Consider the following 16,065-nt stretch of genomic DNA (forward strand, 5'->3'; position numbering starts at 1 on the left):
GAACACATTTTGGTTTATTTGTATTTAGCTGTAGCTCATTTGCACCTAACCACAGTGACAGTTCTCTCAGCCTTATATCAGCTTTTAATCCCGCATCTTCCAACTTTCTACTATAAAAAGAAAATGCACTTGTATCACTGGTGAAAAGCACTGTTTACTCAACATAGGGTATGTTGCAGACGTCATTAATATATAACAGAAATTGAAGCGAACCTAATATAGAGCCTTGTGGAACGTCCTTTGTGGTTATATTGTGATCTCAAGAACAGCTGTTTAATGTCACCTACGTTTGCGATTTATAGATAACTTTTGATAACCTGGTAAGCCTGGCCCCTTAAGTCGTAATAAGCTAACCTAGTTAATCATATAGTGTGAATAACTGAGTCAAAGGATTTCTTACTATCTAAGTGTATTCCCCCGTAGGCCTTTTTCAATATTCAGAACTAATTTTTCTTTAACGCCTAATAGCGACAGCTGAATGAAATTTTTTTAATTTTTTGAAGTCCAAAGTGCTGGGGTACTATGAATTTGTGTGTTTTACTATAAATTCAGTTGCTCTTTTAAAGGTAGCGGGTTCAATTACTTTCGAGAATACATTCAGAACGGAGAAAGCACGATAGTTGCCGAGCCATCTTTCTTTTTCCCCCACCTTTGTGTACAGCAGCTACACGTGCTACATTCAATTCATCGGGAAAGTATCCGCCTTTCAGAACGCAGGTACAAATGTGTGCTGGGGCGAACTGAAACAGTTCACGCCACTGCTTTGACCGAATCAGCCTCCAATCTCGTCGTGGCCAGCTGCAGGTTTACTTATTAATCGATTCATTTGCGATACAGACAGACAGACAGACAGACAGAGAAAGAACTTTCTTTGCAAGGTCCTGAGAAGGTCCTGACAGCTGTGAGCCGCTCCTACGTGGGGACCGGTGGGCCGAGCCTAACCGCCGCATCGTGGGCTCTCTGGACAGCCCAAGTTTGGCGTGAAAGTTCTGAGCTCTGGATGGCAGAGCTCCATTCTTCTTCCGTGATGCGATTGGGTCCCTGTAACGAGGGGCATCGCCAGAGCACGTGTGCGAGGTTGCTAACAGCCCCACAGTCGGGGCAGTTACCCTAAATCATTTCGAATTCGTCGCTAAAACCCTATCAATTCAACTTCGCAGCGTCGGACGCCGAGGACGCCGCCTGCCGCCAGGGCAAGCCCGTGTTCGTGCTGGCGACGAACGCGCGGCTGGACTCGGACGTCTTCTCGCGCGAGTACGGCGTCAACCTGACCGCGTGCGCCGAGGCGTGCCGCCGGGACGCGCGCTGCCGGTCGCTGACCTTCGTCAAGAACGCCACGGACAGCTACTGCCAGCTGATGGGCGCCGCGGCCGACGCGTCCTCCGTCGTCCACGAGCGCACCCTGTCGCCGGTCAACGGCGTCTACTACCTGGAGAAGGTCTGCCTCGAAGGTGAGCGACGGGCCCGAGTGTGGGCGAGACGCGATAACGTGACTCTCGGAGAGAGAAGAAAGGAGCTTAACCGATGGGCGGGGCCGAGTTTTTTTTAGTCATGTCATAAGAAGCCAACAAACACCGGCACTTGGTGCCATTGGTGTCATGATCTCAGAGAGGGAGAGTGACTTTCAGAGAGACCAGTTGCCTTCACCCAAAAAGATCACATACTCGTGACGTCTGCGGCAGAAAGGATGTTCCACATGCGCCGCCAAGGTTTGGGAGTGGTGGCGCTGGCTAACACTCCCAAGGTTAGTTGTAGTAATAAAAACAAACATAAACACCCAAGAAAGTGGGTGCGGAAACGGCGTCGCGGTAGCTCAATTGGTTATAGCATCGCACGAGCTTTGCGAAAGACGTGCAATCGTTCCCCACCTGCGGCGAGTTGTTTTTGCATCCACTTTCATGGCCGTTAATTTACCGTTTCTTTAATTCAATTCGTAAATACAAGTAATTTCCCCTTTGTTGCCCTTGGCGTCTTTGTTTGTTGGCTTCTCATGATATGATTGACAAAAATCGGGCCCCCCGGTTCTCTTCATTCTCTCTAAGAGAGAGAGAGAGAGAGAGAGAGAGAGAGAGAGAGATTACAAAGAGAGGAAAGGCGGGGAGGTCAATCAGACGGGCGTCCGGTTTGCTGCCCTACACTGGGGGAAGGGAAAGGGGGAATAGAAAGAGGAAATCGAGATAGAGTGAACGCTGTGACTCTCGCAAAAAGTTCACGCCCTGTAGGACTGATCCGGTGCCTGAGCAAGATCGCCATCTTATCTTAAGTGCCTCTCCTTTCTTTAACGCTGCTTGTCCGCTGCTTCAGGCCACGAATGGTGTGCGTGTTTTCAGCGTGACGTAAGTGTTATCGACAGGAAAGTAGCCAGCGCAGAGTTTTCAAGATAGGAAATGCAAGCAAGGTAGATGGCGAATATTGTTTGAGGTCAAGATACACCCCAGAGGGGGTGAAATTTTTTCAGAGCGTAGGGTGCCTTTTAGAGCGTCACTTACAAGAAAAAAAAAAAGAAAGATCACCTTCTGGCGCCAACTATGTCAATTGAAAGGCGGTGTCACTAGATCTCGTCTACTAAAAAAAGAAAAAGAAAGGAAAAAAGTAGAAACGTTTTTCAGAACAACCCGTTCATCATTTGCAATATTCTATGAGGTTTATCAAGATTTAAAGAAATGTGAGATATAGAGAAGTTAGTGATGAATTGCAGAGAGGTTAACTAGATTAGTTGCCTCGTTCGCTTACCCTGCAAGCAGATGTCCAGCATTCTCGGAGAGCACCAAGCTAGCCGCTTGACTAACACGCCTGATATTAAGCATTCTCACAAAGAGTAAGCGAAAGAGAAAAAAGAAGGGAGGGAGAGACTCGGAGGCCATGCTTAGAGCGAGATAGTATGTAAATGCACCCAGAACGAGATCTGTCGCTGGTGTCCATGCAGGCTTTTTAAACAGCACTTGAACCACTAAGCTGCACTTAACCAATGATATGAAGTGCCTGGATTTTCCTAAAGCTCGCCCTTCGAACTTTCGAACGAACACGAAGATTCTATGCTGAGCGTATTGAAGGTAATATTTCACTGGAAAATCATGTTGTGAAAGTTGTTGGTGCCGTTTGTCCTCTAATTTCTACCAATATGTGATGACTTTCAGGACATCACAGACGCTATGTATTTAGCTGTAAAGCAGTGATTTGGGCTTGTTGGTAAGACATCGTGAGGCTTATAGTGCGTGAAGAAGACAAGGACGAAAGTGAGACGCCTGTGTGGGTCACGTCTCACTTTCGTCCTTGTCTTTTTCACGCTCCATAAGCCTCGCTATGTATTTTGAATATACAAAAATGTCACTAACGGTGAGTCTTACGTACCGAACACCATTTAGAGTTAGTCAAACGCGTGGATGAAACTGCCGTAATCTTTATCTGCGTGACAAATTGCCAGCACGGGCCTGTATGCAAAAAGTTTGTGGGGGGGTATTCTGTAAGAAACCACTTAGTGGACTGTCCATTTCGGCCACTGCTGATTGGATGCAGCTCTACGAGAGAGCAGGAGACGAGTGGCCCTAGCCAATCAGCAGCGGCCGAAATGTACAGTCCACTAGGTGGATTCTTACAGAATATCCCCCCCCCAATAATAATAATAATAATAATAATAATAATAATAATAATAATAATAATAATAATAATACCTACATAGCCAAATTAATCAGCGCCCTTAAGCTACAGCTCAAAGCTAAATTGCCGGCCCTGTAATGTAATACCGCTTAATTTATTCTGAGGAACAAGTAAAAGAAAATCGCTCGCACACAATCAGGTACAAAAAAGAATACATAAAGGCCAGCGTTTCGTGTAGCCTCTGAATAATTACGGCGTATCGATCTTGATAAGGACGAACCACGATACCCACGCCACGAAGATTCTAGTTGACAGCGCACACGCCCTGCTACAACAGCTTACTAGTATAGCCGGCTGCTCGTGGTACGCGGCGTAATGAGTCGGACGCAACGCACTTCTCGTCCCACGCAAATGAACACACCGTATATAATGGTGCGCAGACGAACAACTGCGGGATCGCGCGTATGACGTTCGAGTAACGCGACTTGCCAGCTTTCGTAATAAGTTGGTGGAGGCCTGGCGGCGTACGGTATCGCGCCCGAGAAATGATATAGCCGATCGGGGCAATCCTTGATGATCGGAAATGCACATTCGTCGTAATTTCCCTGCGCGATGCGAACACGCGTCTCTCGGTAATTGCTGCGGGCTCGCAATAAGAATTGTGGCCTGCATGCTCGGTAGGTAAGGTACCGGTAAAAAAAAGAAAAGAAAAGAGAGAGAGAGAGAAGCACCGTCCCGCCAATCAGCGAGTGCGTGCCTGAACGGGCACGTCCGGCGGCCAATCAATAGACAGCTTTAGTTGCGCGTCCGCAGCAGCTCTGCGTACGCAGCAAACCCGCGGAGGCATGAGTGCGCATGCGCAGTAGCACGCACGGTAACTTGCGTGCGCCCGCAGCTTTTCAAAAGCTGCGTGTAGCGTTCGCTGCGGGCTTAAGCATGGCTTGACGGGACGTTCTTGCGTGTTCTCGCGTGTCCGCGAGAGGGCACTTTTCGATATCGCTCCTGCCGAAGATACGACTCCGGCTTGTGCTTCGACTGAGTGGCGGCTGATATAGGCTACACAGTTTCAGAAGGTGGCGCATATGGCGGCGCTGAGTAGCACACTACTGGTTCTTACGCGTGCAAGTCAGCAATCCCCTTTGCGTCCGGCCAACTATTAGAGAGCTTTAGTTTAGGGGATGCAAGCGGCTTGGGTACGCAAGAACTAGGGGCGACGATACTGCGCATGCGCAGACACTGACGTAGCGGTCTGCGCATGCGCAGTACCACCCCCCCCCCCTAGTTCTTGCGTACGCAACCTGCTTGCGTCCTCTAAACTTTAGTCTAGGGGACGCAAGCAGGTTGCCGTATGGTGTTCTCTATTGCCGTATGGTTCGCGCGTGCGCTCCGCTCCTCTCCGCTCCGCTTCGCGCACAACCTCGCGCGCTGTGTACGTGGGTGGTTGCGGACGCCCAACTAAAACTGCCTAATATATTGGCGAATGACTCTGGCGCTGCGAGGTGGTTCGACAGCCCGCGTGCGTGCGCGTGCTCATCGTCGCGAGTATTTCGGTGCGGTTGTGCGTGCGTGCCCTAAAACACAGTGCACGGCGAGTGGGCCGGATGGCGTGCCCGAACGCGTGAAATCCAGTGAAGACGTGTGTGTGCCATGACGAAACACCGAAGCAGCCGAGAAGCGAGCGCTTCCTACCGAGTGGGCACCGGTGATTTAGTCCGCTGCCGTCATGCGGGCGCCCACCACCACCGCGCGTTTCAAGTGATTGCCGCTGGGCATGCGAGAAGGCGACTCGCGCAACCGTTTCGTGGCTTACGTAACGTGCCAATCTGTAGCAGTGGTCTGTCTGTCCAGTCCCCGCCTGGGCAGATTCTTACAAAGAAAGAAAGAAAGGAAAAAGAAAGAAAGAAAGAAAGCGTTTGAGCACGCGAGGAATGTGTTAAGAAAAGCGGGAAAAAAAGGAAGTATGAGCTGAATTTGAGAAATTACAGTGGTTGGGAAATCGCTCGGACTGCATTCACACCGGTGACTGATGGACGTCGCGCGACCGACGACCGCGACTGGCGACTGGCGGCTACCGACGTTCACACCTGCAAGGCGCGACTGGCGGTCGCCACGGGCTAATGTCCTGCCTCGCGTCTGGTCGCACCGCCATTATAACGTGTAATATGACCGTCAGCATGTACGGACTTTTTGCCCCTGCGCCGTTGATTGGTTCGGTAGGTTTAATTGCAGCTGCACTCACGCGACTGAAAGACCTAGTAGCGACGAGCTACTGGCCGGAATCGCTAGCTCTTCTACTGAAGCGACCATTTGCGAGCGGTCGGTTTGCGAGCAAAAACTTGGTCGTGCGACTTCTGCGAGTCGCCCGTGTGAAGGAGTCCTTACTGCGACAGCAGCAGGTTGTGACAGCAGACGCTGACAACAATTCTGCGAAAATAGCTCCTCTGCAAAAGAAACGTGACAATAGCTCACAGGAACATTGGACATCTGGAAAATTCCCAGTGTGTGTGTAATATATATATATATATATATATATATATATATATATATATAATTAGTTAAAATACGATTTAACAAGGTGATAGCCACGCTCGAATTATTTCGTTAAATCAGGAAGTTCGTAAAATCGAGAAAGGAAGCTTTCGGTCCTTCGAAATCTAAAATTGTAACGTAGCGACGCGCAAAGGGCGCCGTGGCATTGCATGTGTCGCCAATCCAGCCATCTGTCGCGTAAACCATGAACTAACGAAAGCAACCACCGCCGCCCCTATCGAGTCGGCTGTTCCGTGCAGGGACGCGGCGTGCAGCCTCGGCGAAATAAAGCTAGGAATGGCGCCTGGATGTTTGAACGCGATAGCTTTTGAGCGCACGCTCGAATAAGCACCCGTCTATGTCAGAATTTGAAATCACATCTTGTTTGTCTGATTTATTTCAGGAAAAACTTCCTTAACTGGAGTTCGGCGAAGTTTGTTTCGTTAATGCGGGTTGGTGATGACATTGAACCCTATGTATCTGCCGAGGAATGTAAATTTCTTCGTTAGATCGGGAACTTTATAACATCGGGTTTCGTTACATCGAGTTTTAACTATATACATATATGTGCAACGCAGTTTTAATAGGTTAGCTATATCAACGTCATGTTCAAACTAAACTTATTCTGCAAAACAGCAATAGTAAGTCTTGCTAGCTAGACACACGTGTGGATTAAGTGGATTAATAGTAGATAAAACTAGAGATCACTCATGCATTTTCTGGGCGAAAATGGGGCAGGGCTGATAGGAGGAGGTCACTCCCTAAGCGATTCAGGACTGATCCTAATGGTGGCGAAGAGGCGCACATCTTAGGCTCAACATAACTCCTGCGAAAGGCTGAAGAAAGCGGAGTAAATTAGGCGTGTTTTATTGCCCCATCAACATGAACCTTGAATCCGTTGGCGATCCTTAGGGACGATATTGATTGCAATGATGCCGTCAACCTCGGGGATGGCAAGCTCATTGATGAGACTTGGGGCCTGTGGCAACTAGATATCATTTCTGGAGTCTTAACTTCGTCGTCCTCTGAATCAATCACCGCTGGGTTTTGCAAGACCACGTAAACAACATGCAACCGGTCTAAGAATCATAATTCTATTTCAGCCGCTCGCTTTGATGGAGCGTGACAGTGACAGGCGTCTTACGAAGCTAAGATAGTGAGGAAACGGAGATCAAACAACGTCGTGCTTGTACAGCTTCATTTTGCTGTAACTCCTGTGCGGCTTTATAATTCTAGGAAATGGTTATTGCCGCATTATACGACCAGCTATTTGCCTTCAGTCCGTGGACGTCTTTGAGTCAGGATACTGGTAGCAGTGGCACCATCATCGTCCCCGAGCCCAGCGGTGACATCTTCGGGCAACCGTGGCAACTAAATGTCATTTCCGAGCGCTTCCAGTTCGTCATCAGCCGAAGCACCGCCGCTAGACTTCGCGGGATTCGCAATTTGGGAAACAGGCATCATTACCGAGATAACTCCTTACCCGACGCCGGGTCACACGTGTCAGCGTTTTTGGGAGGTCCCATTTCCAGCTTCTCTCTCTCTCTTTTTTACATTTTCGTTTCCGTTCTCACGAATTCCTAGCGCACGAAGGAATGCGCAGACGAGGGCATTTGCAGGGAGACCGAACTTGGGAATGTCAGGGGGAATTAGAAGAGGAGAAGCTCGTATCCCGAATGAATGTGTTGCAGCCTCGGATCGGCGGCCGCCTCCTGACGTGGGAAGCCTGTGCTGCTTCAGCGAATAGCTTGATTGGGTCGCTCGCTTTCCTTTTTCTATCTGGCTTCTTTATCTCCTTAGCTGTCAGATAAGCAGAATGCCTAGAAGCTTGTTCCGAATACTTATCGTTCTTGCTTTGGGTGTTCACGTTTAGGCACTGGGGACGTCACTCTCCGGGTTTTCGGGGCCAATGGACGCTATCACGAAGTCTTAACGCGATAAAGCGAAAAAGCACATTCAGTGGCGATTCAGCGGTAAATGCGAGAAAATGCGTTGGCATTACGTTGCACCTTTCAGAGGTCCCAAATCCATGAGTTAAACCGCGTTTATCACACTGCAAAGTGTTGTTGAGGGGTTGACTCGACACACGGACTGTCTATTCGACGAGCGAAGTGCAACTGGCGGTGGCCTGCCGAGCACCATCGTCATTGGAACCGCACGCACGCACGCACGCACGCACGCACGCACGCACGCACGCACGCACGCACACGCACGCACGCATACACACGCACGCACGCACGCACGCGCGCCATTTCTATCGCACTTTCCCCACTGTAACACTCCTAATGCTCCCGCCTTAAAAGTGGTGCCCCGTAGCCGTCGACGCTGAGAATTGAACCAACTCTCTCACCAAGCACGAACCCATCGACATTGGTTCACAGCGGCGTGTCTGGCATATCTGCTATATACAGGCTCCATGACACCAACTTGCATTTCAGTGCATGCGAGCGTGCGTGTTCTCCTCCCGCTTTTATTTCTCCCTTTCATTTTCACACCCTTCGTCTTTCTTTGGGACGTTAGCTTGCTGTTCGGCATCAGAATTTTTTTCCTGAACGTTTTATTAAACATGAAGTAGCCTGCCATGCCTGTCACTAGGCTAACATTTGTAGTTTTTAAGCTATCGTTTTATCTGTCGTTCTCTCGTCCTCTCTCTGCTCGTGTATACATGTGAACATACATACGAACGCACAAATTTTATGTAGTTGAATAGACCTGCAATTCACGTGTGTATTGTACGGACCCACGTATACGTAAGTGTCACCGCTACGTCGTGGCCCCTTACGCTCCGGGTTCTGCTGTGCCGATCGGGACGCAACCTCTTCTTTGACCTCCGGCCCACTTTCTTGGATAAGAACCCTCGGATCCGGCTTGGAAATGGATGTCTCGAGGCGGCAAGGCTCACGTCGCGCAGCGAGCCACGCCCGCACGCCAGGCACGCCTCGCGCATGCATTGGCGTTCGAGAGAGCGTCACCGTCTCTGGTGCATAGTTCTGGCTTCGCCGAAATGCATGATGCTCTTCCGTTCCAGCGAGTGTCGAGAGTAACGCAAAGAGAGTATGAGACAAAATGGAAACAACAGGAAGGATGAGATTACGTATTCTTCTTACGTTCTGATGCACTTCGCCCTCCTTCGCTGACGTGCCCTTGCTTGAATCTTGAAGCTGCGGATATCTACAGTTTCACAGTAAGCACGCTAAAAGAACTTCTGGCACTAGTGTATGCGCGACCTGTCACTACGGCTGTAAGACCATGCATGTGGAATTATTTGCGTTTTTTTCTTTCTCCGCATGGCTTCGAACGACTTTTGCGATCATGCTAACGTTTCTAAATCTCATTCTTCATCGAGAATTTGTTTTATGACGAGGATTTGCCTGCAAACATTTTTCGCTCTAGTATTTTATTTTTGCTTCGATTGGTTGTTTTTTGATCACCCTGTGTGTGTGTTTTTCTTTTCTCAAGAGCTCCTCATTTTCCTTCGATCGCTCTCTCTCAACCGTTTTGGCGAACAGCCCTCTATATTCACCGAATCTTGACTCGAAGATGCGTTTACCGTCTGGTTACCAACGTGTGACGAAACTCTGATGCACCGGCCGTTATCCGATTTTGCTCGTTAACACCTCTGCTCTCTGCGCAGTCGTGCAACGAAACAGCAAATGCTTCTTAAATATCCTCTCTGCAGCAAGGATACGCCTTCAAGCGCACGATTCATTTAATGAAGCGAATTACCTTCTTGCAGCGTTTGGCCGCTCGCCTTCATTGACCGTCGTAGCGTACAGTTTCTGTACAATATTTTTACAGCGGAACTGTGTATGGCTTGACGATTCGCCTGTCCGTCCGTCGCCTGTACGCCGAAAACTCCGGCGAAAGAGAGGCTCCCCATTGGCTGCGCCGGTAGTGACGTCGTCCTCCATCGCAGCCGAGCGCGCGCGCAACAATTTCTCTCCGCCTCCGAAATGGGTAGACCATACGTCATACGTACTCCTGAGGAGCAGGCAGCCTTCGATCAGCAACGCCGCGAGCACAACCGGGAACGAGCTCGTCTACGCCGTGCCGATGCTGCTGCCCGGGCACGAGAACAGGCTCGCGCAGCCGAGCGCAAGCAGCAACTGCGTACCAAGGATCCGGCAGCATACCAAGCCGTCATTTAATGAATCGTCGGGATCAACCCAGCGACAAACACCGGGGCCGCACGTTTCAACTTCCGCTGGTTAACCAGGAAGGAAGGAAGGAAGGAAAAAGTGGAGGAGGAAAGGCAGGGAGGTTAACCAGTTTAGCTCAAGCGGTTTGCTACCCTACACATGGGAGCGGGATGGAGCGCCTATCCGCTTTTTAACCATCTGTGCGGAGTGCTTGGGCGGTGGTTTTTCGTTTCACTCGCGTCTCCCCGTTTATTTTGCAGGCGCCTGCGACCGGCTGTTCGTGGCCGAGTGGATCCAGGGCATGGAGCTGGAGGGCCACGACAACCGCGTGCTGCGCAACGCCACCCGGCGGGCCTGCCTCGAGGCGTGCGCCGCCGAGCGCTCGTTCGTCTGCCGCTCGGCCGAGTGGGACGAGCAGCGGGGCGGCGAGTGCCGGCTCAGCCGCTACGACCGCTTCTCGAGGCACGTGCACTTCGGCCGCTCGGCGGACCCGTCCGTCGCCTACTTCGACAACACGTGCGCCTACAAGCCCGGTGAGTGCGATAGGCGACGACGACGGCGTCGAAGTGTGTCTTCGTGCAAGGCGTGCGCCCTCTGCTATAAAGAAAGACATCAAGTCGAGCTGGACGATGCATAATTTGTGTGGAATTGCATGCAACGTTATTGAAGGCAAGTTCTTCTTAGGTGACTTCAGGCGAGTTTGCCTATCGGGGATGTAGCTATCTTGTAAGCACTTCCAGAAGAAGAAAACGCAGTTGATTAGATCACTTGCAGATGTGTTATGAACATGAATATCGTAGTATCAAATGAGTTCCCTTCACGCCGAGAACACGGAGATGAATGGGCTGGGATGTTAAAGCTTGAGTCGGTTGACTAATGGGTATGTATAGATTACCCGATTAGTTGAATCAGGCTAGTAGAGTATTTGTTAATGCGGAGCCTGCAGCGAGGGCAATGCCAAGCCTGCAGCGAGGGCAATGCCGCGCCCCTCGAGGCGACGTTCTACTTACGTCACCCACCGGGATGCAGCCAGCGCGCTGCGACAGCGAGGAGCAAGAAGCCCCGTCGGGCAGCACAAGACGGGGATTTTAGGGATCGCCCGACGTTTGCGCGCAGGCGCGAGTACGAGCGAGTGCGAGAGAGAGAATCTGGGTGCTTTTGCTCCTTGAATGTCTGTCTTAGCCTAGGTACTGCGGCGCAGAACTTGGAACTTCCCCCAAGGAAGTTCCCCACTCCGCAAGGAACTTCCTTGCGGAGTGGGGCCGAGTTTATGCTCCGAAGCTGGCTGCCCGCGCGGTGAGGCAGTGGGTCCGCCGGACGCATTTTTACAATTGGTAGTAGGTACTGCGGGGCGTGGCGTTTCTCGAGGTGCTCGGCATTTCTGCGCAGGCGCGACTAAGAGTGTGTGCGAGATAGAAAATCTTTTGGCCTTTGCTCCTTGAATATGTGTCACTTCCTAGGCACAGCGGTGTAGAATACAGGGTTGCCAGATTGGGCTCTTAATAGCCAAATTGGTCTACTTTTATGTGAGGTGGCTTCGAAAAAAATTGGCTGAAGGCTTAGCTTGGTTAAGCCTGGAATATTGCGAAAGCAATACCCTTGGCTGCGCCTTGGTTCGGCTGATGGTGTGGACATGTGGACATGTGGACACCAGCGAGCGCCCTCTCTCGGTAGCGCTGCAGCAGCGGCGCGCAAGGTTTCGCCTCCACCATCCATGCCGCGAGCTGGGGCCCCCTCTCTCGGTCTGGCGTGACGTCACATGGTCACGTGACGCGCAGCTGTGTAAATAGGCGCCACGACCACCGATGGGCCGAAAGTGAGAGCAGTATTGCTTTCGCAATAAAATTCCGAGTGGCTACATGGCTATGGTTGGGCTATTTGTGTCTTAAGGGCTTCCAAGTCCTGAGCACACGTCAACAAATAGAAAATTTGGGAACGTCGGTAAAAGTGATATTAAAGTGCGTATTAAAGTGATAAGCACTGTAAATATATGAAAAACGATGTTCGTTCACAGTGAAGTTGGCCGTCAGAATGATAACTCGTCGCTTTGTCCGTACGAGTAATTGCGATCATGGCTTACTTTTTGTATGCACATGCTTTATAATCATTGTAATTCAGCTTTGGGAGTCGTCGGTACATTGCACTTTACTCACGCCTATTTTCCAGCTGTGATGAGGAAAATTGCGTTCGATATACATAATAAACGCTTGTGGTACTGTTAAGTCCATATTTTATTGTTTTTGCACACATCGCAAGGTGGTTGGGAAGAGAGTTCTTGCCACTTTGTAAAGGAATAATAGTGTTCTACTGACTTCCTATTCTGATGTACAGTACTCGAATTTGCCAGACAAAGGCGTTTACTTTGTACTTCATTACGGCCGTGCACGACCCACATAATTCGACTTTGTGCATTCTCTAGCGGCATTACATTTCTTGAACTATATTTTTCATGTCACGCTGAAAGTAAGGTACGTGACACCCTCGGAGATCTGGCAACACACGTATTGGTGCCTGCATTCACAGAAACTTGCGTACACGTTTTCATATTGCAAGAAAGTTACTAGATAATCCCTGTTTAAGCATTGCGGAGTTCAACTCTTTTCGATACTAATGCCACCTGAATTATAGCCAGCGCCGTAGTCAGGCTGGCTGTTAAGGCCACAAACTTTAATTCACCTCTTCCGTTATGGGCCAGAAGGTCGTTCTGTTTGTTCCCACTCAAAGGCGAATTGCAGTCGCAACTGCCGCTCCTTCGCACGAGGGAAATGCGAGGTTTCAAGTTTTGCCTGGTGTCCCGTGTGCCTCTAAGCGGCAGCATTTGCTGACTCAGCGGCAAGCTGTTTTGGGGAAGTTGAAGAAGAAAGAGAGGGGACTGGAGCGCTCTGTGGTGTGTGTCTCTTCTGTGTGTATCGTCAAACTGTTGCGCATTTCAACCTCCAATATGCTATACCAACACGTCCAGTCGTCAACCTTGGCAAGGACTGGAGAGAACGTGTTTATTTTATGAACCGAGCTTAGAAATGGCATTCCTGTTTTAATGCCTAAAGTTCGAGCCGCTTCTTGGACACACGATCGTGAACAGCCGAAGGTGATCCTCAAGGTTGGAGCTGGGAATATTTTCCCCGACTCTTCTAGAAGCCAGGCGTGAACTAAAGTTAGCTCAGAACGTGGCTCAGTAAATACTAATAACGTCATGAGTAAAGCGAAAAGAAAACCTCCTGTTCATAGTAACAATAAGTGGTGTCCTAATCCACGTCTGGGTGGCGGCTTTCGCTAGAATCCTTTACGCAGATCTTAAAGCCAGTGTTGGGCTGGTTGGATGCGGCGGAAGTAATTTTCGAACCGGAAATACGCAGTAAGATTTTAATGCAGGAGCGTTAAGGAGCCCGTGTCGCAGAGAATCCGGCGGCGGCGCCCCGCCTCCAGCGTAGGGTGTCGTTGCGGAAAAACATTTTCGAACCACACATACACAGGCCTTCCATGTGACGCAAGGGACTTACTGAACTAATGGAATTTCTCAAGCTAAAATGCGCGGAAAAATCGGGAACTACGACTTACACACGACCTACAGACATGATAGCTCTCGGATTGCAATTTGAATATGCGAGAAAACGCAATTTTGTTACGCGAAAACTCAAACAAAACCCTTTTCCAGCGTTTCTACAATGCATAGACCGGTGACGGCGCCCGCAGTTTGCGCACGCCGGCGCGTAAATATCTCAGAGTCTACGGAGACGACCTCACTCCGCAATGCCGGCAGATCTAGGGGACAAACGCATGCAACACGCACCAAGAAACCTCCTCCGTAGTGCCTAGGCACGGTCATATATTCAAGGAGCAAAAGCCCCCAGCTTTTCTCTCTCGCGCCCGCTTTAACTCGCGCCTGCGCACAAACGGCTGGCCATCCCTAAAATTAACGTCTCGTGTGCTGCCCAGTGCTCGGGTGACGTAAACAGAAGGTCGCCCTGAGGGGCGCACTTTTGCGCTCGCTGCAACCTCCCAGTTTCGGTTTCGAGCACTCCGGTCAGTGAAATTCGTCGTGCCACAGTTGCGCAGGTAATCGCATTTTTCCATATCCAAAAGTTGACGTGGCTTATATGCAGTACTCGAGTTAATTTCCATATTACAATAAACTATGTTTGTTATGTTGTTAAAAGTTATGTATTTGTTAGATTAGCGGCTAATTACCGTGTTTCACCGGTCGCCTCGTGGTCGGCACAACTAACGTCGTGTCTTCAAAATAACCGTATTTTATTTCAAAACGGCTAGTTTTTAAATATTACCCGAAGTCTTCATAGAGACACCCGGTATATTGTAGAAGCATCATCTAGAAGCACCGAGTTTCCTATGTGCCCTCCTTCCTGTAACCTCTGGTGAGGGTGGTACTATTTAGAAATAAACTATTGAATGACAATGAATGAATGAATGAATGAATGAATGGGACTGTTAGAAAGCTTTCGTTATTCGCACCTCTCAGTAGTCGTTCGCTAAAGAACCAACTTTCGTTGATTACGGTCACGACATTCAGGGTATTGAGCAGACAAGGCTGCTCACACGCGGAATACACTGCCCTGGACCGTGCCATTAGTAACTGCGGACCCTTGCGAGCGAAGACACTATTTCTTCTAGGCTTTTACGCGACCTTTCCGGCGTCCTGTTTCCTTTCTTTTTTTGCTGAGTAGAACACTCGCTCTCTCGTTCTGTCAGCTAAGAGCAGAATAACGCGGAGAGACGAATAACACCGTTCATCTGTCTTCATTGGGGCAGCACTTCTCTGACGGCGTTGCGCTTGGGAGCCGCAGTTCCTGTTCCTTTGCTTTTACACGCGAGTCATCGTATCCTTCCGGTTGTGGAGTTCTGGGAGGGTCGTGGGAGAGAGAGGGGGGGGGGGGGGTGTATTAGATGAGCCGAGACCGCATCCCGCAACTTCTTATCTCTTAGTGTTATCTTTCTTCGTAGTATAGCGGAGAGAAAAGACGCTGTTCTGGGTGAAGAGAAAAAAAGAGCGGGTGGGTGAACGGGTGAAGCGTGCGCGATATTCCTGTGCGAAGTTGGCAGTGGTGTAGACGCGAGGGGCACTTGGCGTGCGGTCTTGTTCCGGTGATTGGAGCGCTCGGGGCCCTCAGAGCGCGGACCGCGGGCCAGAGTCTCCTTCGCCGCGAGCGTCCGGCATGTTTGCCTTGGGGTTGTTGTTGTCTCGGCTAATCGGATTTGCGGCTGGCCGCTCACGCTGCGGTCCCGAAAGTCGGCGGCGAGAGGATGCGGCCAAGTTTCCGGGAAGGAGGAGGCCGTCCCGCCGCGGCCTTTTCTGTCCGTCCCGTCGGCGCCCCAGTTGCGTGCACTGCGATGAAGTCGCAGCACCGAATTTCGTCCAGGTGCGAAAGGGAGAACGCAGTTCCGCTGCCGCCTATCTCTATAGCGGCCCGCTCTAGTTTTGGGTTAGTCGCGTGACAGTTCATCCACAATCCTCTGGTCTGTCTGCGTGTTGGTGTTGAAACACACTTTGAAAGTGGTTTAGCGTAGGTTTACGGGTACAAGAGGAAGGAATTAACACCAAAGTGCCAGTGCTCTCATCTTGTCCCATATGCAAGTCTGCGCTAAGATGATTTTCCTCCTTTTGTACACCAGTGTTCTGTGCACTCACCCGCCGTGGTGGCGTAGTGGCTTTGGCGTTGCGCCGCTGTCAACACTACCTAGGCTAGGCGGTGTTGCGAAAGCCTGACAGCGCGGCGTCAAATCCCGGCCGCGGCGGCCGCATTTTGATCAAGGTAAATGCAAAACGACAGTATACAGTGCATTG

At 50.3% G+C, this 16,065-nt stretch overlaps 1 protein-coding gene across 5 annotated transcripts in view; it reads left to right on the forward strand.

Moving 5' to 3' along the window:
• The window catches only part of LOC139049596 (uncharacterized), a 279,537-nt gene that overhangs the window by 146,905 nt on the left and 116,567 nt on the right, over positions 1-16,065 (forward strand). For all 5 annotated transcript variants that reach the window (XM_070525168.1, XM_070525169.1, XM_070525166.1 and 2 more), the window contains 2 exons: positions 1,161-1,451; positions 10,526-10,798. In XM_070525168.1, coding sequence (XP_070381269.1) covers positions 1,161-1,451; positions 10,526-10,798 — 564 coding nt within the window. The remainder of the gene's footprint in view (positions 1-1,160; positions 1,452-10,525; positions 10,799-16,065) is intronic.

This window comes from Dermacentor albipictus, chromosome 9, assembly GCF_038994185.2.
Source record: "Dermacentor albipictus isolate Rhodes 1998 colony chromosome 9, USDA_Dalb.pri_finalv2, whole genome shotgun sequence".
NCBI lineage: Eukaryota > Metazoa > Arthropoda > Arachnida > Ixodida > Ixodidae > Dermacentor > Dermacentor albipictus.